Source organism: Cornus florida, unplaced genomic scaffold, assembly GCF_030987335.1.
Source record: "Cornus florida cultivar Cherokee Brave unplaced genomic scaffold, ASM3098733v1 CherokeeBrave_3.0.0_Hap2_Chr08, whole genome shotgun sequence".
Taxonomy (NCBI): domain Eukaryota; kingdom Viridiplantae; phylum Streptophyta; class Magnoliopsida; order Cornales; family Cornaceae; genus Cornus; species Cornus florida.
In genome coordinates, this window is record NW_026775578.1 from 5,276,360 (window position 1) to 5,297,391 (window position 21,032).

The following is a 21,032-nucleotide window of genomic DNA, read 5'->3' on the forward strand; positions in this document are numbered from 1 at the left end:
TAATTTTACTCTCGTCAGTTAGTCTTTAGCTAAACAAACCCCCATAAATTATGGCTCTTATCATGAACCACTCACGTGAAAAGCACCCCCCTTGTTTCCATGTCAATTAAACAGGTCATAATCATGATTATGACCACTTCACATGACCCCCTAAGATACAAATCTTTAACTGTACTTTCCTGTATCAAAAATGCAACAATTGTATCGATAATACAACCTCATGCAACACAATACATCCAGATATAACAATATAACATTACTTAAAAAATGCAGACACTTTGAATCAGTGTTGCATCCTCGATCTAAATGAACGACGAAACACAATAATAATGCCGCACTAACGATGTAATAGTGTTATGTTGTATTCTCAATAATGTAAATAGTAAATACGCAGAGAGCATAGCAAAGAACAATACAAAATTTTATAGTGGAGAGGAATCAAGGGTCCGACTTGTCACGGGTTGTGTAACATTACTTAAAAAAGGCAAAAACTTTGAATCAGTGTTGCATCCTCAATATAAATGGACAACGAAACCCAATAATAATGCCGCACAGTCGATATAATAATAGTGTAGTGTTGTATTCTGAATAATGTAAATAGTAAATACGCAGAGCATAGCAAAGTACAATACAAAATTTTATAGTGGAGAGGAATCAAGGGTCCGACTTGTCACGGGTTGTGAGCCTTTTGGAGGATGGAACCCAACCTCACTGCAAAAGTAAAACTTCCACCAGTAGATTTACCCACATGATTCTGACATGTCTAATGGTGCTGTTAAATGCATTAAGAACCACCATGTTACATGTATTGTCAGATATCATAATATGTAATGAACAAGTACACCATATATTGAAATTTTCTAATCACACACATCATGGTCTAACCTGAGGACCAATGTGGTCCATGGTCTATGACATTTCACAGGGCGCACATCCCTATATGGTCACACAACACACAACCAATGGTTAAAACTACTCTTACAGAGGTAGTAGCCCCAAGTACACCGATGGCTAAGACAATGTTATATGTCCAACTGCAGTTTACTCTCTGGTTTTTGACCAAATTGTACCATGGCCTTAATTTATACACGATTTACACACAGCCATATGCACAGATAAAATTCACACACATACAAACATATATATATATATATATGTATATAGAAAGAGAGAGAAATAGGTGTAGTTGCAATAACTGAGCAAGAACAGAAACAGTTTGGAGTGTCTGTACTCTCTTCTGTAGACAAAGATGCGATTATCCTAATAGACGAGATAAGTTTACCTAAGTGGGTAACCGCAACCAAAAATTTCTAGACTGAAGCTAATAAAGAAAATCAAAGCCCAAACCCCAGCCCTTGGTCCGGTGTACAGTACCCCACGCCCCATGCACAGACTCATGATTACCAATCACAACTAAAAATATTAATATTTTTCAAATCAAGTATATAAATTCAAACCATTTTAAGTGAAGGTTCTTCTTTAAATCATCCCGTGCCTAGAAACTTTACCTCCATAATTTTTACAGCTACCGTATATTTCAGGACTACCAGTCTGTGGCACATATCTAGAAAATCCATCATTTAGAAAAGGGTTTCTATAATTGATTGCTTACCTGTAAGGGGCAATCATCCTGTGAAGATATTGCTTGAGAAGAGCCCTACATCCTCTCTCCAAATGCAGGTCACCTATCGATTACAACACCTAGAACAATCACCACTGTAACAACATTAATAAATAAATGATGATGAAAAAATTAATTACGAAGAAGAAACATTTTACCTGAATAATTCCAAGACTGAAGTATTGGCAATATTTAGCTTCAATAAATTCTTGTTATAAATGTCATAAGGAGAGTCCAGAAAGAGAAATCTGAACAAATATTATACCATTTCATATCATCAATACATTCTCATCAACATGAACTTTAGAAGTTGCCAACTCCTTATAGGTCTGGCATTGTACTAAAAGAAAGGCTGGAAGAGTTTCTCTAAAGAAACAAGAAAGCAGATTCCGAGAAGGGAACTCACAAGTTTAAAATTTGTAGTGAACTAATATGCATTGAATACCTCAATCTTTGTCTCCAATAACAATTTTTGGAAACGGCTATCAATAATTATAACAATCAACAACAGAAGATACAGACCGCTGAGATCAGCTTTACGTTAAAGCTATCATCTAAAATCATGTTCCCTAAGCAGTATAACTGCGATAACTTAGAATTATCAAGTCCTATTCACAATACTATACACTTATTGCCCCTCACCCTCATCATCACTTAGAAGAATAGCATTATTTTGATAGCAAGGCGAAGATTTTTCAGTTGTTTGTTTCTCAGAAGCTAAATTGCTTAAAGGAGCTTCTTTGAAACTTGTGTGAGAGCACTTAACAATATTTTGCTTGCCAGAGGAACCAACCACTTTATTGAGATGAGCATGAGAATTTGAATAGGAAACAGAAAAGAAGCTTTCCTTTCCCTTCAACTGGAAGCCAAGACCAGGAATTTCTTTTTCAGATTTTGAAGCACGCAAGAAACCCACATTATCAGTTAACACTTCGGATGGCTTCTCATTCTGTAAAGAAGAGGTTTCATCTGTGGTACCACTTGAGCCAACTGTAAAAGAAGTGTTTTTATTCTCTTTCAGATTACACAAGGATGTTCCCTGTGGCACTGCTGCCTTTGTTTTCTCATAGCCATCGTCTGCAGCTGCATTTTCGGTATTAAATTTTCTTCGCTTCAAGTCTTCAGCAGAAGAGGATGTATCACCAAGCCTAGGTACCCGCAAAGTCTCTTTGGAGGCATATGAATGTAAAGACAACCCAAGATTTTCTTTAGCCCATCTATAAACTGCACTTAATTTCCCTTCCAGTGCTTCAACAAGCACATTTAAATCACTAATTGCATATCGAAAAAGAAAAAATTTATCACTCCAAGCACAGGGACAAAGATGTTTTGCATGCTTTAGGCAAGAATATATGTTTGGGGAGCATGGACAACCTGTGGCAGAAAGGTGTAAATCAAAAAGGCATGTAACACATTCCCTTTTACTCGTAGCATCGAAGTCGTCCCCCATCTTTCGTAACCGTGAAGAATTGCAAAGATATTCCATCCTTCGGCCTTCCCGCTTAACACGCGACTATGCAAGAAACAAACAAAATTTCAAGATCTTACTTCAACATTACACCTAATAAATGGCTTTTTATTTTGTCATAAAAATTAATGGCTAGCTTGCAATCATAAAATTAGACCAACGTATAATGACCTATGTTGATAAAAAAGACAAAAACAAATCCAAAAATATCAAATGCCAAAGTAGCAGGTGAAGAATGACTCAACAAAATATGCCCTCTAGGAAAACAATTGGTGCCTGATTCAATCTTCTACAGTGGAGTGATTCACATGCATATTCGGACACACCTTGGGATGTGGAATTTTCAAGCAGCACAAAAGTTTGCTTTAGCAGATATAACAAGAATGCATGAAATATAAGCTTACCCTGAAAGCTTTTGCTAAGATTCCATCCTTTCCGCAGACACTTTTCCATCTCAGATTATCTATGGAATTCTTCTTTATCAGAGAGAGTTCCCACTGCGCCCTCACAGCTTCCATGGCAGCACCCAGCAACAGCCTATCATGGGAGATTAATGTGTTTCTACACTGCTCGCTATAGAGTTCTACAGCATACTGCCCATGAGGTAACCAGTCGAAGGGAGCAAAATTTGCCACTTCAGAACAGTTAAAGCCACAATCGAGTGCTGAATGATATGCCCCTGGGAGAACAAGGACAAACTCCCTAGGATACTGCACACAGTGGGATACAGGTACACCCAAGGACTTCAGTGTGGACGGGGAGAGTTGTGTGACCTGAAACAAGAATTTATAACTTCACAACATAACCTGATATCTAAATAAACTAAGAAAATAAATAAATAAAAGGCAGATGGCAGAACCCCAAGAGGTTGGCTCAAGCTATGGTACATGGACTCTTCAAAAGTAGTGAAGTACCCATGTCGGACACCTATTACTCGGACATGGGTATGGGATATTTGTCCGATACTTTTGGTTGGACATGTACTTAAAAAGCATATCCAATCACTCAATTATATTATATTATTGCTTTAAAATGAGTTAAATGCCCATAAAGAACATTTTATTAAAAAAAACATTACTGAAAATAAAATAAAATAATTAATAAAATGAATATTTAGCCATGTTCATGTGTTCTTCTATTTGGAAATTTGACACATTGACATATGGATACATACCCTTGTCCGACACACGTAGCCAAGTCCATGTAACATAGGGCTCAAGCGGGTAAGAACTTGGCCCTGGTACCTCAGGAAGTATCAGGAGGTCTAAGGTTCGAATCCTCTTGGGTGCAAACAATTCCTTGTGTGTGTGTGGGGGGGGGGGGGGGGGGTTGGGGTGGAGGGGTTGGGTGTTGTATAAAATAAATAAATAAAAGGCAGATGGCAGTTATTTGAAGTATGATATAGCATTTAATGGCAGGCAACTAGTATATGAAGAAGGTTATAGATGTAAACCATTTTACATGGCTGATTTTGTGACGCAACTGAGCAGCAGTACTTTTAGGAGTCCCATGCAGTATGATAGCACTACACTTTTCATGCTAAATAGCAATTACTAGTGGGTGCTTCACCGGTCATTTCGCTTAAATTGTGATTGAGATAAGTAAGAGAACGTTATTACGGTAGTAAGGTTTACAATCTTAATAGCTGTATTGGCAGTTTGGCAATAACCACTAAGAATTGAAATTTGTCCTTGGAAGCCGATGGAAGACAATCTGAACTTCTCAAACTGGTTAACGTCATCTGTAAGGAAGCTCTATCTCAAATTGCTTTCTTGAAAAATATATATTTGAAAGGTTAAAATTAAACACACACCACATAGACCATTGTCTTGAGTCAGAAATCAAGTGACAAGACGCACACTAAGGTTGGCTAAACCCCTGATTCTTGTAAATTAAACACACTAAAAGTTACCGCACAAAAAAGAGTGATCATATCCTCATACTCAAAACAATCTCCAGCTTGTAACAAGAATATATACAATATGAAACTCTTTACAAAAGCAAAATAAGGAACAAATTTGAGCATTAAAGGACAAATAGGTCATCCTTAACGGAAAACCTGTGATTCAAAATAAGATTAATTTGCAGGGGAAAAAAACACAAAAAGAAAGGCTACTTGACTCAAAGTATTGTTAGCATTGTCAAAAGCTCTGAGTTGTACCTTTTTCCATTTCATTCGAGTCCCGAATTATTTTCGGACATCTTGAAGATTGAGGAAGTCCTCACAAATCACTGATTAGTTATGTTACCTTGACACACGGATAGGTGTATTGGGTGCGGATGTGTATCTAAATATCAGACCTCGAATCCCAAATCTTAGGACACGGGGGTATGTGTCCAAGAGTTAGATACATAAATGTAGACATGTACTACACATTTAAATACACTATACGTTTTACACTTTTATATAGTACAATGTTAATGCTCCATTTGGTAGGAGAGACGGAAGAGAGATGGAGGGAAGAAAAAAGGCAGTGGGCTTCCTCGTTTGATAAAGAGGAGACAAGGAGGGAAGAGAGGATGGATGAGCCATCCTTCTTGGGCTGCAAATTTTAATTCCTCCAAAAGTGGATTGAAGGGAGGAAGGATGACAAGAAAAACTATTATAGATACCATAAATGACAATACTACCCTTCAGACTTGTGTATTAGTTTACATAATGAGTATTCTGGTAAAAAAATTATAAATTCATTCACTTCCTTCTAATCAAACAAAAAAAAGGAGTCACCGCATTTATCATTTCTACTATCTCTTCCGCTCAACCAAACAAAAAGTAAGGAAGACACCTTCCCCTCCCTAGGGATGCCTCATCCATTTCTCTCCCTCTCCTTTCCATCCATTTTTCTACCCCTCCTAGCAAGCAGAGCATGAATGTTGTTTTATAAGAATATACACAATTATTACTCAAATTAAATGGAATGTGGTAAAAGAAAAGGTTTCCAAAGCTCATATTTTCTATTAACTTTAAGTTTTTTTATTCTTCTTCAATCATGCCATGTGAAGGATCAGGGTGTCTTATTTGGGTTCACGTGTCAGACACATATCCTATACCCATACCCATGTTCTGTCAAGTCGTGTTAACAAGGATATGTGATCATGGTATAATTGCATTTAGATGCCTTATTCCTACATTATTTTGTGTTTTAAACATTCACATTTTAGAAGGTTTTGATTTGATTTGAAAAATGTTCATGGTATTTTAAAACTGATTGTCAATAACTGTGCTTGCAAGCAACGGTCAGCTTTGTGAGCACCAAGATTCAACCCCCCAGTGAGGTGAGTAACCGGTAAATCAAAATCTATGCACCAGTTACTAATCGCCAAAAAGTCTCATCGGTTACTCAAAAAGTTAGCAACCGTTCTCTGTTACACAATTTCCAAAAATTATGATTTCTATTTTGTAAAACTCATCCTTATTTTTTTAAAACTTCCCAAAATCATTCCACATCACTTTCTCAGTGTAAAATGATAAGGATGAAGGTTTCTCACATATATATACATATGAATATATATCTCATAGGAATTTAGACAAAGAGATGTGCAATAACACAAGAAAGAAGACAAGAGAGCTGCCGTGAGAGTTCTTCATTGAAAATCTCTATATTCCAAAGGCTTTCTACTGCACTTTCTGTTTTGCAAATATATGCATGATCATAAAGATCAATAGCAGTAGTTGTGCAATGATAGTTGGGCTCTCTTAATTTTTGCGAAGCAATCGACAATGATGACAATAATGGAGTGTGTTAAGACGAATCTGTTCAATGACCGTAACAGAACCTAAGTGGAGTGTCAGCATAAGTTTGGTTCTGAAGTAAATGAATTGACTAGTAACAATACGGGAGAGAATTAGTATAACAAAGTTGTAATTTTTTGCTTCATAGTGGATTGTTTGCTCTGAACTAGGTCCAATCTTTTTGGGTTTTCTAGATGCTTGCTTTTGCTATTTCACTTAAATTGTTTTGCTCCATTTCGTGGTTGTGACTATTAAATAAAAATAAAAAAAATCAAAATTAGTAGCAAAATGATAATAAACTATTCACCCTTCTCTAGATCTATTTACAAATGAATCAAATTATCAGAGACGTTTTTAGGACTGCACTGCAACTTACAACTTTCAAGTATGTTTTCCTTCTCATAAAATTCGAACAAAATGCAATTTTCTTTGGCTGGTTGTAAAAATATTCCAACAAAAGTATTACAAAACATGGATGCAGTCAACAATTTCCAGCAACAAAAGCATTTCCCTTGCATGATGCGACAATATGAGAAAGAAGGATATCTACACTCACCAGCTTATGAAGCAATTGAGGAGATTCTGCTAACAAATCTGAAAAGTTCTTCTTCACAGCTTCCTTAAACATAATGGAATATCTTCCAGGGATGCCATACCATATTTTAGGAGCACCCGAATGCAAGTAATGGAGTGAGTATAAATGGTGCTCTTCAACATTCTGTTTCTCAAAAATAAACAATTAAATCAAAATGATGATCAATCTGCATCCAGAACAGCTGGAAAGCCAACCATATACAATAAATAGATACTGCAAGAACTAAAATAAATCATAAATAATACCAATACAGAACTTAACAAGCATATAATACAATTATATAATTCAAAACACGTGAGCAGGAACACGTATAGGAACTGATAATTTATTTCTGGGCAATGAAGAGCCTCTAATTCTTACCCAACAAAGTGATGAAAAGCACATTCCTACATGAAGTCGAGGGAGTAGAATGCTACAAGTCTCACAATTTTCAAAAGCAAGAAGAGAACCAGGTAACTTAGGGGTATTATTCAAGTTCCAACCAGACTCCACATATTCAGGATAATCAGGTGTCTCTGCTGAATTGGACACTATTGGAAATGCCCTTCCAAAAACTCTAGTTTCAAGGTCAGCTCCATAAAGCACCTAAATATAACACACACACACACAAAATAAGATATGCTGCCAGATAAAACAGAAAATGAATTAGAACAGTCAATAGGCTTGTCATGCTTTCTCCAACATACCTCAATTTCTTCACTGGGATTCTCAACAATCCGCCAATATTCGCCCTCAATATTCTCCACTGATGGTTCCTGCAGCTCTTGAGACACGGAAGAATTGACATCTGGATCTACAACTTCATCTTTGTTGCGAAAATATTGCATCTTGAAATCATCTGCATATTTCTTGAAAGTTTCCAGAGTGAACTCTGGACCAGGTTCGAATTCAAAAACCCTAGTATAGCATCTAGCTTCAGGGTTTATGGCATGTCCATCACTAGACCCACATTCCAAACTCATTCCCAAAGTTCTCTTCCTTTTTCCCTTCATCTTTTCATGAAAATGTACTCTTCTCTTTGAATACAAAGTTTGAAGCTCATCAATCCTTTGAATACGGGCAGTGAATTTAGAACTTTCCCATATGTTCTTTTCCTTAATATGACAAGGTGGTTGCCAGGAAGGAGGAGGAACAATGCGGCAAATTCCATATGGCTCTACTCGTGGGCGTATGCTTGCAACGTACTCAAGTGTGTCTTTAAATTCCTGTATGAAGATCCAAAGTTCATACAGATAGCCAAATATCTAGCAGCCAAAGCACTCATATATGAACAAAAGACAATGGGAAACAAAATGGAGGTGAAAAATGGAAAGCATAAATGTCATTTATTGTTGTTGTCAAGAAGTACCTCTTCAGTTGGGTGGAAAATGGGAGCCTCTTCCAGCACAGTAGTATGTGCCTCTTCAGGAAGCCACCTTGCTGTAAACTGCTCCGAACACCATACATGATTATGAGCATTAAAGCAGGAAAAGGAAGACTTGTATAGTTATATCTTAGAATTTGCACCAATCGAAGGTCAAAAATGGTTCTAGAGATTATTCAATGAAAAATAATGTAAGAATCACGGACACTTCTACCATGGTGCCGTGTCTGTGTCTGACGCCGTGTGAGACACTGACACTTCATAGACACTTCTGAACACATGTCCAACACTTCATGGCCGTGTACATAATTTAAATATAATTTTTTTTATCTCAGAAAGTTGGTAGACGCATCTCAAACACTTGGTCAACACATTCTGGATACTCAACCAAAACATCCTACACTCTCCGTCTTATATAAAGCTAACACATGACAATCACGAAAACAACATTATGAAAATACATCCAAGTGTCCAACCTCCCTTTCTTCAAAAAATTGACATTCACAGTATGTAATGAACAAAAACATATTTATAATGACAAGATAGGAGAGTAATATCATGTATAATATAATATATTTCTTTTTTATATTCGAATAACTTCATCTTCTAAATTATGTAACTTTAGCATATAAATATAAATTAATTAAAGTATTACAATTGTCTTAATCAATAGATATATAAATGAATATTTATATTGATATTAGTCGGGTTCACGTCGTGTCTGTGTCCTACATTTTTAGAATTCACATATTGGTGTATCCACGTTGTATCCTATCTGTGTCGGTGTCCATGCTTTTTAGAAAATAATCAAATTAAGAAAAAGAATAAACCTTCTGGCAATTACTAGAACTTGAACAGCTGTGGATCACCCCTTTGGGAAGGCAAGTCTTCGAAAGAACATTCTGCAAATAACACGAGTATCAGCTAATATTCAGGAATAAGGATGCATTACATTGATTATCGATCTTACAATAAAATACTCAACATGCTATGGAAAATATGGGGCCAATATTTTTCATGAAAGGACATATCCTGATAAAGTATCATATGTTACTAATAAGAAGTTTCATGCTGACCAGCTAGAGTTTAAAAAATGTATGCATTTTCCCCATCTAACTGTTAGGACCCATCGCACTGCTCATGATCCTACACCTAATCCGACATCATGACCAGGGCCGGCTTAATGTAATTTGAGACCTAAGGCAAAAGATTAGCTGTAGCCTTTTGATACTTATTTTATTGATATAAAATCACATAAATAAGTTTCGATGTTTAGAAATTACTTTGTACATTTTGAGATGTAAAATATTAATAAAATTTTGAATTTAAGTTTTCTAATAGTGTCTATTAAGTTTAATTTTCTTTTTAAAGTTTTTTATATCCAAAATAACATTTTTATTAAACATATTTATAAGAAAAATAAAAATAAAAGAAAACCGTTACATTGATCATTAAGTCTTGTCCAATTTTTCTGTGTTCCAAAACTTGGGGCACAGAGATGGGGGAGCATATGAAAATAAAGGAAAGAAGAAGCTGTGAATTCTGAATGAATAAAAAAAACTAAATAAAAGAGAAAAAGGCGGGAGAGAAGAAGGGGCGTGAGAGTAAGAAAAGGTGAGACATTAAAGAAGTTAGGAAAGAAGATAAAATATAAATTTAGAAAATAGAAAGCATAGAATAGAGGTGGAAAAGATTGGGAGATTGGAGAAAAAATAGGAATTAAAAATCATGTTTCACATTATAAAGGTAAGTTAATGGTAAACCTAACTAAAAAAAAAAAAGCCTATTAAAGAGAGTAAATATACCTTACAATACAAAAATATTTATATGAGCCCTACCTTAAGAAGGATTTTTTTGTTGGACGCCTTAGGCAACCACCTAAATTGCCAACCATTTGAGCTGGCACTGATGATGACTTTGGGTGGAAAATGCCAAATGCAAGATTACAAAATGGTACCAAATAAAGTCACACATACCAGACCTCAACTTTCAGCAAGAGTTTAGAATTAAATTGCATTAGATTAGTTACCAATTTGAAGAAGAAAAAAAAAAGAAGATTTGGTGAAATAATCTACTTATTATAAGTTTCGATGCCGCCTTCACCATTTTGTACAGCAAGGTCATATTCCTGTTTCACCCACCATGTTTTTCTATATAGCCTCAGTGTAAATATATGTCTTAATTTGATCCTTCACCATGTAGTAATCAACAGGAACCACTATTTCCCTTATCATTGCAGTCAGCAATCTTCAACGCTGATGTTAATTGATTCTCCATTTAACTTCTCATGCTCTATTCATGTTTAATTTTATTATTTCTCATCTAAAAACTGATCTATTTCATCATAGTCATTTAAGGCGTAGTTTCTAAAAGATATGTAAATAAAACAGGTTATAAAGTGTGTAGTGTGTACAAAGAAACATGCTTCATGCCTCCCTTATCATGTTCTTGTACAGTACTAAAAATCCTTACTAATTTGCTGGACTACAGCTTTAAGATTTAAAACAAAACAAAAATAAACAAAACAAAAACTCTACCCATAAATAATCAATATACTGCAACACCAGTTTATAACCCCGCACACTAGAAGCATTGCATAAAAATAAAACAAAGATGATAGATGACCACATACTCATAAATAATCAATATACTTCAACACCAGTTTATAATCCCGCACTCTAAAAGCATTGCATAAAAATAAAACAAAGAAGATAGATGACCATATCAAGCAGTTCAGAGTCAGATTTCTCAGGATTGTGAGTTAATTGATTATAAAGTATCCACGGTCTACGCCAAAGAGACTTCTTAAGCTTTGCAGCGTCAACTATGTTGCAAGCAGTATCCATCTCTGCTGACGCAGGTTCAAGCACGCTCTCAGAAGCCCCAGAACTAAATGTTTTTCCGCTACTTTCTACCCTCTTAAGCTTGAAGGATGTTAGTGACACAAAACCGGGTGGAACTGAGAGCTTCTCCATTTTGTCTTTTTTAGCAGAAGAGCCCATGAGCACCATTCCCCTCTGCACTGCAAAGGAAGAGAAGAATTAACAAATGCCAAATATCTGAAAGTCACTTCTTAACAATAGAAAAAAGGACAATCTGATAATAGCATATTGGAAAAATATTGGAGAGAAACCATACCTCCTTTATCACTGTAGTATTATACATAAAAGTTGCTTAACACCCAGCAGACTTCCATTTGTTGTACAAAGTTTAAAATACTATCTACAAAAAGAGAAGAATGCAAAAAAAAAAAAAAAAAAAATTATGAATGGTCACAAACAAACCATGTCTAAATATTCAGAATGGACATGTATGGTTCAACATGCTCTTGCATGTCATAAATCATATAAGAGAGAGAATTTTTATCATTTGGAGAATCTAGTGTGTGTGTAATGCAACGAATTATTGGTTTGTGAATTTTCATGATGCTGTCTAGGGATGACCAAATAATCTAATTCTTCATATGCTTCTATTCTCTTCTGTTTTTCAACAAAGATGCATACAGAAAGCCCAATATCTGAAGGTGTTACCTGACATAACCAAACCAGCAGGCTAAATCCATCAGGCACATATGCCAGTGAATATATATGGTGCTACAAAGAGTTGTGGAAGGTAAATTACATCAATCTTGTGAATTTCCCACATATTTGCATATAGTGACGATTTTCACACTGAAACTGTTAAAAAGGTTTCCACACGATTGAGAAAGTTTTGCACACAAATTGCATTAGACATTTCATGCTACATAAATTCTTCCATCCAAGTATCACATTCTCCCACTAATCTCACGCCATTTGCTTTCAAGCACCCCAATAAATCATTTCCTTGCAAAAACACGAGCATAGGCACCTCCAAGACCACGAGGGTAACAGAATAACCAACACACTATTCATTTTAATGAGAAATGGAATATATCAATGTACTTCAAATTGTTTCCCGGAAAAGCAAAATAATAAGACAATAGGAAACTGTTGAACCACCAGTCGAATGCTAATTATTGTAGAATTCAAACTTTCCTTTCTTTTCCTCCCATCTTTTTCTGGACCAACAGAGGGCAAAGAAAGTATATTTTTAGGTTGATCATAAAGGTAGATACCTAACTAAAGCTCAACTCTCATCATAAGTCCAAGATTATAACCTCTTCTTGGTAACTTAATTCCATAAAAACAAACAATTTGAACCGCAAAATATAGTATAAAAAATGGAACAAAACCTCTATACCTCATATGTTTATGGGACACAAAAACCTCAAATTCATTTTTACCCCATTAGCCATCGACTTCATAATACAACTGACAACTTACCATCCATCATTCAATAACATCTTATCTAATAAAACATCACAGCTCCACAAAAAATTTCTAATACCCATGCAACATTTGCACAAAATGCATGCCAAAAGGGCTATTCTTTTAATAGATTTCCCAAATGAAACGAAGACATCTAATTCTAAAAAGACACTCCTCCAGATTCAACAACAATGTCATAATTTATTTTGAAAATCACATCCTACCCACTTATCAAAAAAAAAATCACATCCTACCCAATTCATGTTTGAACATCACAAGAAAGAAGGTAATGAGATAAGACATACCCAAAAACACCAAGTGAGAAGTGATGGGGCCAGTCTCACATGTTCTTGATTCAAGAATGATAATTTCCGTTGAAGTTTGGGCAACGATCCGAAATCATTGTGTACAGTGAAAACCCTAATCTAGTCCCACTCATGAGTCGTGTGACTGAAGTTTTTCTAAAACCGATTTTAAGGAAGGAAGCAAGAAGCGAGAAGCGACAACTGATTCTTTTCATTCCGGGGGTCCGCTTATTTTTAATTTCCTGCGGTTAAAATGTTGTTTAATTACATTTTTACCCACATTAAAATACAGTTTTGCCAAAAACTAATAATTGTCAAATCATGCATTTTCCACATACCCGTAACAGAATCAAAGTTTCGACTTTACCTTCCGAAAAAAAAAATCAAAGTTTCGACTTGGGCTTGGCTCAATCCAAGGAAGAAGCCCAACAACTGAAACAGTAAAAGTGTGCCCATTCTTAAAACTGAATGTTTGAACATGGGCTTGACTGAATCCTATAACGAAGCTTGGCCTCTTTTGTTTATTCCATATATATTTTTCCCAGTTAAAAATTAAAAAGTTAATTAAAATGTCGTTTTTGAAAGTTATTAACTCTCCGAATTTTTTCCGTTGTTGCCTGTGCATATGGGACGGGATTGTGTGTACTCACAATTATAAGGTATTCTAAGAAACTCAATGTTTTGAAAAAGAAAAAAAAAGACTCAATCTTATCTTTTATATATATATATATATATAAGATATATAAAAGATAAGATTGAGTCTTATATATAAAAGATAAGATTGAGTCTTTTTTTTCTTTTTCAAAACATTGAGTTTCTTAGAATACCTTATAATTGTGATATATATATATGAGTTTGAACGATATTGGGCATCAAGTACGTTATTATTTTCTATCATCAAAGAAATCAAGGAAAATAATGAGTGTTATTAACGGAGATTACTACATAGTTGGTAACCAATAATTTTTTGAATTGAATTACATTTTTAAGGTTTCCATTCTTCATGAAAGTGTAATCACTTTTGTTGAGGATGGATTCTGCGCAATCCGGATCTGATCTGACTTCCTGAACAAAGAGAAGAAAAGGTGATCCTACAAACACCGGTGTGTTACCGGTGGAATAGGTTTCGACGAACAAGTCAGTGTGCGAAGTAATCTATCTAAAGAAATCAAGAAATTGAGTTAGGATTTATTGCGTACCTTAAAACGTTGATTAGCCCCCTTTATTTATAGAGCTTAGGTCAGGATATCATATAGAGTTACCGCTGTCTTCATCGTTATCGTAATCTGTAGGTTTAATCCTTATCGTAATCTATAGGTTTAATCCTTATCGTAATCTATATGTTTAATCCTTATCGTAATCTGTAAAGCCTATCTCAATCTTATGAGATAACACGTTAATTTAACAACCTTCCCTTATCCACGGGTATTTAATTTATACATCCATCAGTTGCCTCCTGTTTCGGAAGATTGCTTGTTAAACCACCAGAACGTTAATTCCCAAATATTACATAATAATAGATAGTTAGAATTGTAGTAGAGCCTTGTCCATTAGCCTGACTCATATTGCCACTTCGCAAATACAGTCGGGGGTCGAGTTGCCTACCTCTCGGTACATAGGTAACTCATGTGCGGCTGCCAGTGTGGTTGTCCTATTCGAGGATTGATTCCTAATCCTATTCTATATTGTAAAAGTAAATTTTTATGCAAAATAGTCCGCTAGGAGCTGATTGTCCCTCACAAAGCAGATTTCTATTAGAATTCCACCATAAATATCTTCCTTATTTGTTTACGTTCTTCTTCTATAAATCGAGATGGTTTGAGTAGAATTCATTCAAATTACTTCTATCTTCCAGAAAGCCAAGTAGTACTAGTCGTAGTGATGTGGTAAGTTCAATGCCCTTATTTTCTTCCTTCTTCTATTTAATTCGTTATTGCTTCTTCCTCCAACTCAGTATACCAAGACCAAAGTTAGAAAATTTTATAGGTCACTGTGAAGCTAGGCTCTTGCATACAGCAACGTGTGTTACTGCCAGCATGTTTCACCCAGAATCTAACACTATGTCGGACGAGGAACACCACTAATCTGATTCGGCTCCGTCAGAGACACATTTGGTACAGGATATAGTAGGCTCCCTTACCCCAGATGATCTAGATCAGATTAGGCAAACTTATTCAATTCCAGACAGTGTTGCTCTTAGACTTCCTTTACTTGAGGATAGAGCGTCCTCCTTTTACCCAACTGAGATTTGTTCCTATGAGTCTGCTGTCATTGCCAGATTGCGTTTTCCAATCCTTCTTTTTATTAGGGAACTGTTGCGTCACTTTAATCTTGCTCTAACTCAACTCTCCCCGAATGTCTGGAGAACAATGATGGGTTGTTTAGTTCTGTGGCGAGCTTGTTGTAATACCTCGCTTACTATCCAGGAGTTTCTTCATTGCTACATTCCCAAAAGGGGTGACCGGTTCTTCTTCTCCCCACGGGATAAAATTCTTATCTCTAGAAATCCCCTTAAGCACAAACCATGGAAAGTCGTTTCTTTTTTGTTTCTGGTGATGGCTGGGAATTCTTTCCTGATGAAAGTGCTTTCCTGCGGATAAGGACTTCCATTCCTCGTGCGTGGTGTAGTCAGAATTCCATTAGTGAATTACCCATAATGATACCCTCTTTTGTTTTAAAACTCAAAAAATTTTGGTTTGAGTTATTAACAGAGTTGTCATCCTCTCAGGCTTTAAAGAGATTGTCATTTCATCTGATGATCTCCAGCAAATAAAGGAAGCCTTTAACCATTCAGTGAGGGACTAGTATTCACTCGTGACACCTTAAACTTTGTTTACCCATGGGGTTGGTCCTCAGCCTATTGGCAAGTCCTCTGTAACCATATCCCGGAAACTTAATAAGAGGCTTCTAGCTCAGTTCAAAGAAGGCTTAAGTGACTTCCCACCTACTTCCCCCGCTAAGAGGAAAAAAAAGACGGCTACTATTATAGCACAAAGAGTCTTACCGATTTCAGTTGTTTCTCCGCATGTATCCGACTCGCAATTCCCTCATCAGCTTATGGATGAGACTAGGCCACCCCTTACTAAAGCAGGGGTACTCCCCTCAGACCCCTACTCTTCAGCAGCATCTGTTCTAGGCAATGCTCAACTTGCTTTTAAGAAGATAAGTGAGTCTTTGTCGAAGAAGGATATGATGTTGCTTGATAAATGATAATGAATTATTTGGCTCGTCTGCTTTTCTTGACTTGCCAACAGACTGAGGAACAATCCCATGGGTAAACAAAGTTTGAGGTGTCACGAGTGAAAACCAGTCTCTCACTGAGTAAATGTGGAAACGACAACTTCAACTTTCTATAAAAGTGAGGCCAGTCAACATAAAAAGGTACGCCATAAATCTCATAGAAAGGATGATCCTTTCTGGGATATTCAATCGTCAAGTACTAACTTGATCGTCGGAGTACACCTGGCTGGCACCACGCCGATAATCACTTCTCTTGTCTTGCAAGAATTGCCACTGGCTCTGGAGCATGTAGATTTTTGCATTGACAACTTTCATGAATAGAAAATTTGCATGAAAAAAAAAAAGAGCATATATATATATAATTAAGAATGTAATCAAATTTATAGCCAATACATGTAAATACAAAGCTAGTATTGATCAATACCTATACATATCTCTATATTTAACCAATCTTCTAAAGATCCAATCAAACATGAATTGTACCTTAAAAAAAAAATAAAATAAAATAAAATAAAATAAAAAAAATATTCACCACCACAGTATTATCATGCACAAATAAACAATCGGCTTGTGTTTTCTTATCAACAAAGAACTATAGTACTTTTATGATCATCATCAAATCTCATATGATCCTCTAAACTTGGAGGCAGCACTCCATCACCACCCAAGCAGCTGCTTTCTCCAAAACCCATATCAAACAAGAACTCGTACTCGTATTCATCCAGCTCGCACCTTGAATTCATTTCATCAACATGATCAATATTGTTTGTCTCATGAGCTAAATCCAGAAAACTAGGGTTTAACGTGGCTATATTTAGGATAGTAGTACTATTGCTAGGGTTGTGACTTTGATCATGGGGTTGGGTTTGCAAGAATGATGTGATTTGCTGATACCCACAAGGCAAGGTACCTTGGTGGACATGAGTAAGAGTAGATGAAGCCAAATTTGGAGAAATGTCACCAACTAGGGTTTCAAACTCATTTTGCGGGCTAAGATCATTGTTGCTGTTGTCCTCTGATCCCTTGCTTTTGTGAAATACTCTACACAACACCCAGTCTTCCTGTCATTATTGAGTATGAACGTATATATTAGAAGTTATATATACACACAAGTGCATACATGCATACGTAGTACAGAATACATATATTACGTATAATGCATATTTTAAAACTAAGGAATCCACAGTGATCGAAGGTTGTGACATTGTATTTGTATTCATTTGCAACCAAAATATATACGATTAACAGAAGGAAATATTATTAGCTATATGCACAAGAATTCATCGATTTTCCATGAGGATATGTGGTAGGGGGTGACAATTGTAACAAGAGGACAAGGAGGAGGAGCAATTCGATCTACAGATTAAAAACAAGACAAGACAAGCTGATTGAACAATATCGTCTCTAATCCTACAAGGATGTCCTTATAACCCAACAGCATATCACAATATCAATAATACTGTCACACGTGTCTTAATACTTATTTTCAAAAAATAATAATAATAATAATAAGACCTTGAGTATTGAAAAACTTCAAAAATTAATTACTTGGATTCTACACATCAATGTTAAATCAATAGTTAACCCAACCATCTTTACATGACAGGATTATTTATATGACAACATATAAGTTTATGGAAAGTGATATAAGCATTTTCATCATCATTTTCGTCTTAATTTTATATCAATAGATTGGTTAGATGAATCATTTTTTTTACTATTTCTTATTACAAGTTATCTTATCTATTAAATTTAATATTTTAAAATTAATTCTAATAAATTCATCCCATCATTATAGCTAGATAAGAGAAGTATTTTCTGGATAATATATGTAATTGGACATGAATTGCGACCACAAATATTAAGGTGGTAAAATGGAAGGGTAGTAAGAACGGACCTTAGGAGGTAGGGTCTCAAGGCGAAACTCATGCATGATCCAGCCAGTTTTAATACCTTTAGGAGCTCTATTTCGATGGAAAACCAGTGTCTTTCTCATCCCGACAATGCCACCAGTCGTCGGATCATGCACCATTCGATCCTTTCCGGTGGCTTTCCAGTATCCAGAAGTCGTAGCCCGATTGGTCCGATAGCCGGTGGCATACTTCCGATCCCGAAAGCTGAAGAAGTACCACTCATTTGAATTAAGCTTCGCCGCCTCTTCACACCATAAACATGTTTGTAGGTTTCCAAGTCAGATGAAAGAATTATCACATCATCCCAAAAACATATATATATATATATATATATATATATATATATATATATATATAGTATATAAGAGTTACACATGCAATAGCAATTATATAACAGGCTATGCTATCCTTTGAAATACATGCACTCATATATAATTTAACTCACTATCCTGAAGAGATTAAAACGCTAGACCTCCTACTCATTAAAAAGATTCTCACCTTTTAGACCTAATAAAAATTTGAACCTATCCAAGAAAAGTTGCCCCCACAAGGGCCACAACCATACCCTAAAAAAATAAAAATAATTAAACAAAAAACATGATCAATAAGCATAAATTTAATAAATATTTTGAAAACTTAGCCTTTGTATTTTATTTAATAAATGAACATTCCAAAAGTAGTAACTAGTAAGGGCTTTCTGGCTGTTCGTTAATTCAATGTCAAAGAGGACATCAGTTCTTCCTAAATTTCCTTTCTTCTTAAATTTTATATATCCATCCCAAGGTTTTGAAGTCCTCAAATAAATATTAGCTATTTTTATACACAATAATATATATAGTAAGGAAGTGTAACCAAAAAATAATAATAAATAAATAATAAAACTAAAATGACCACATAAGAATCTTTTTTTCCTTCTTTTTGGAGTCACTTCAAACTTTAAGAAGACCCCATTCGATACCCTTCCCACTTTATGGAAAAAGCCAGAAGCAAACTATTTAGCATAAAGGGATAATATAATTAAACTGTAAATCACTTATTATTCTCTCTCTTTTTTTTTTTTCTTCAGTAAATACTGTATATCATTTACACTATATTTCACAATTTTATATCACTTCCGAAAAGTAAAAGAATATAATTTGTTTGAAAAAGCCTTGAATAAATAATCTTACTACAATTAGGGACCCAAGTCGGTAATACTATACTGGTTTTGTCCGCCATGTACCCCTCTCTCACTCTCATGAAAGCCATTATTGCAACATGTTCTCTGCTCGATCAAGCAATTAAAGAGCTTGGAGTAACATGTTTTGTCTCCTTGCAAAGATCTAAATCAAGTGCTACAGACTACCCCAAGTGTCTGCAATTAATTCATTTATGGTTGAGAATACGTTTTAATTAATATCTATATATATATATGAAGAAAAACAAAAATAATTCTGATAACCTATATAAAGAAAAGAAAAGAAAAGAAAAGAAAACCAGAAACTAAAGCGAAAGGCATGCTGAAAAATTATCACAAAGGACAATAGTAACAGACGTGCAAATATAAATTCCACAAAGAGGAAAAAATGGAAAACAAAGAATATGCCATGGAAAGTAATTAAAAGAGAGATATATGTGTGTACCGGGAAGCTGCCATGGCTCGCAAGTATGCAAGTCAATTTCCACCAACATAGCATCTTCTTTTGCTATCTTTTTGTAGAGATAATGACACACCAACTCCTCATCACTTGGGTAAAATCTAAACCCTGGAGGCAGTGTAGCTCCAATGTCTCTTAGATCCATTATTAATTGTAGCTGTGGTTTTTGGAAGGGAAAGGATAGGTATTTATGTGAGAAAGATAATAAACTATATATATAAATATATATATGTATGTATATGAGTTTGAGTTTCTAATAAAGTAAACCAAATGTGATCAGTTGGGTGTTGGTAGGAGATGGAATGTAGGCGGTCTAAAATATTATTATATATATATATATATATACACACACACTACTGGATAAATAAATAAATATATAAATATTTTTATATAAAAGGTTGTCATGATAAGTACCTTTGCCCGTTGGAGTTGCTTACAATTATTTTCGCAGTACGTCTATGCTTGTGTAGTTAACCATCGTCACAGAGGCAACTTTCAAGAAAATCCAAAGATACAAGAAATTTTCCTGAGAATACTAAAAGGGATAGAACTTAATGTTAGGATATTTGAATGAAAATTATTTAATCTTTGACTGAACATGTGTGATCACTAGTTGTTTGTACGTTGGATGAAAAGATACAACTCAAAACTAACAAGCATAACTTATTCAATGTGAATCATTGCAACTTATTGTAGTGGGTGTGTTATATAAATTGTTATATCCAGCAATGAAGAGACACGTATAAATTATTCCGTAATGAAAAAACACATATAATTGGTTGTGTCCAATGATGAAGAGACACACCCAATTCGAAAATGCACTTTTATTTCTATAAATACCCCATTGGACTGCCATTTGCAATTCATT

The 21,032-nt window shown here is 35.2% G+C and overlaps 2 protein-coding genes across 7 annotated transcripts; both read right to left on the reverse strand.

Annotated features, from left to right (window-relative positions):
• Nucleotides 1–400: 400 nt before the first annotated feature.
• On the reverse strand, nt 401–13,579 carry LOC132269048 (putative lysine-specific demethylase JMJ16). 6 transcript variants are annotated; one of them, XM_059770045.1, is made up of 12 exons: nt 13,375–13,576; nt 11,919–12,002; nt 11,501–11,797; nt 9,611–9,682; nt 8,766–8,843; nt 8,104–8,622; nt 7,778–8,002; nt 7,379–7,540; nt 3,494–3,862; nt 1,780–3,134; nt 1,613–1,701; nt 401–772 (listed from the first exon to the last, which is right to left on the reverse strand). In XM_059770045.1, the coding sequence occupies exons 2-10, from the start codon at nt 11,943–11,945 to the stop codon at nt 2,250–2,252; spliced, it is 2,634 nt and encodes an 877-aa protein (XP_059626028.1). In that variant the 5' UTR covers nt 11,946–12,002; nt 13,375–13,576; the 3' UTR covers nt 401–772; nt 1,613–1,701; nt 1,780–2,249. The 6 variants fall into 6 exon arrangements, with proteins under 6 accessions (XP_059626028.1, XP_059626029.1, XP_059626030.1 ...); XM_059770046.1 differs by lacking the exon at nt 13,375–13,576 and adding an exon at nt 12,311–12,691; XM_059770047.1 differs by lacking the exon at nt 13,375–13,576 and adding an exon at nt 12,311–12,689 and having other exon boundaries at nt 11,501–11,802.
• A 3,354-nt stretch (nt 13,580–16,933) lies between these two features.
• Nucleotides 16,934–20,473, reverse strand: LOC132269050 (protein CUP-SHAPED COTYLEDON 3-like). Its single transcript, XM_059770051.1, has 3 exons — nt 20,150–20,473; nt 18,512–18,771; nt 16,934–17,675 (listed from the first exon to the last, which is right to left on the reverse strand). The coding sequence occupies exons 1-3, from the start codon at nt 20,307–20,309 to the stop codon at nt 17,196–17,198; spliced, it is 900 nt and encodes a 299-aa protein (XP_059626034.1). The 5' UTR covers nt 20,310–20,473; the 3' UTR covers nt 16,934–17,195.
• Nucleotides 20,474–21,032: the final 559 nt, after the last annotated feature.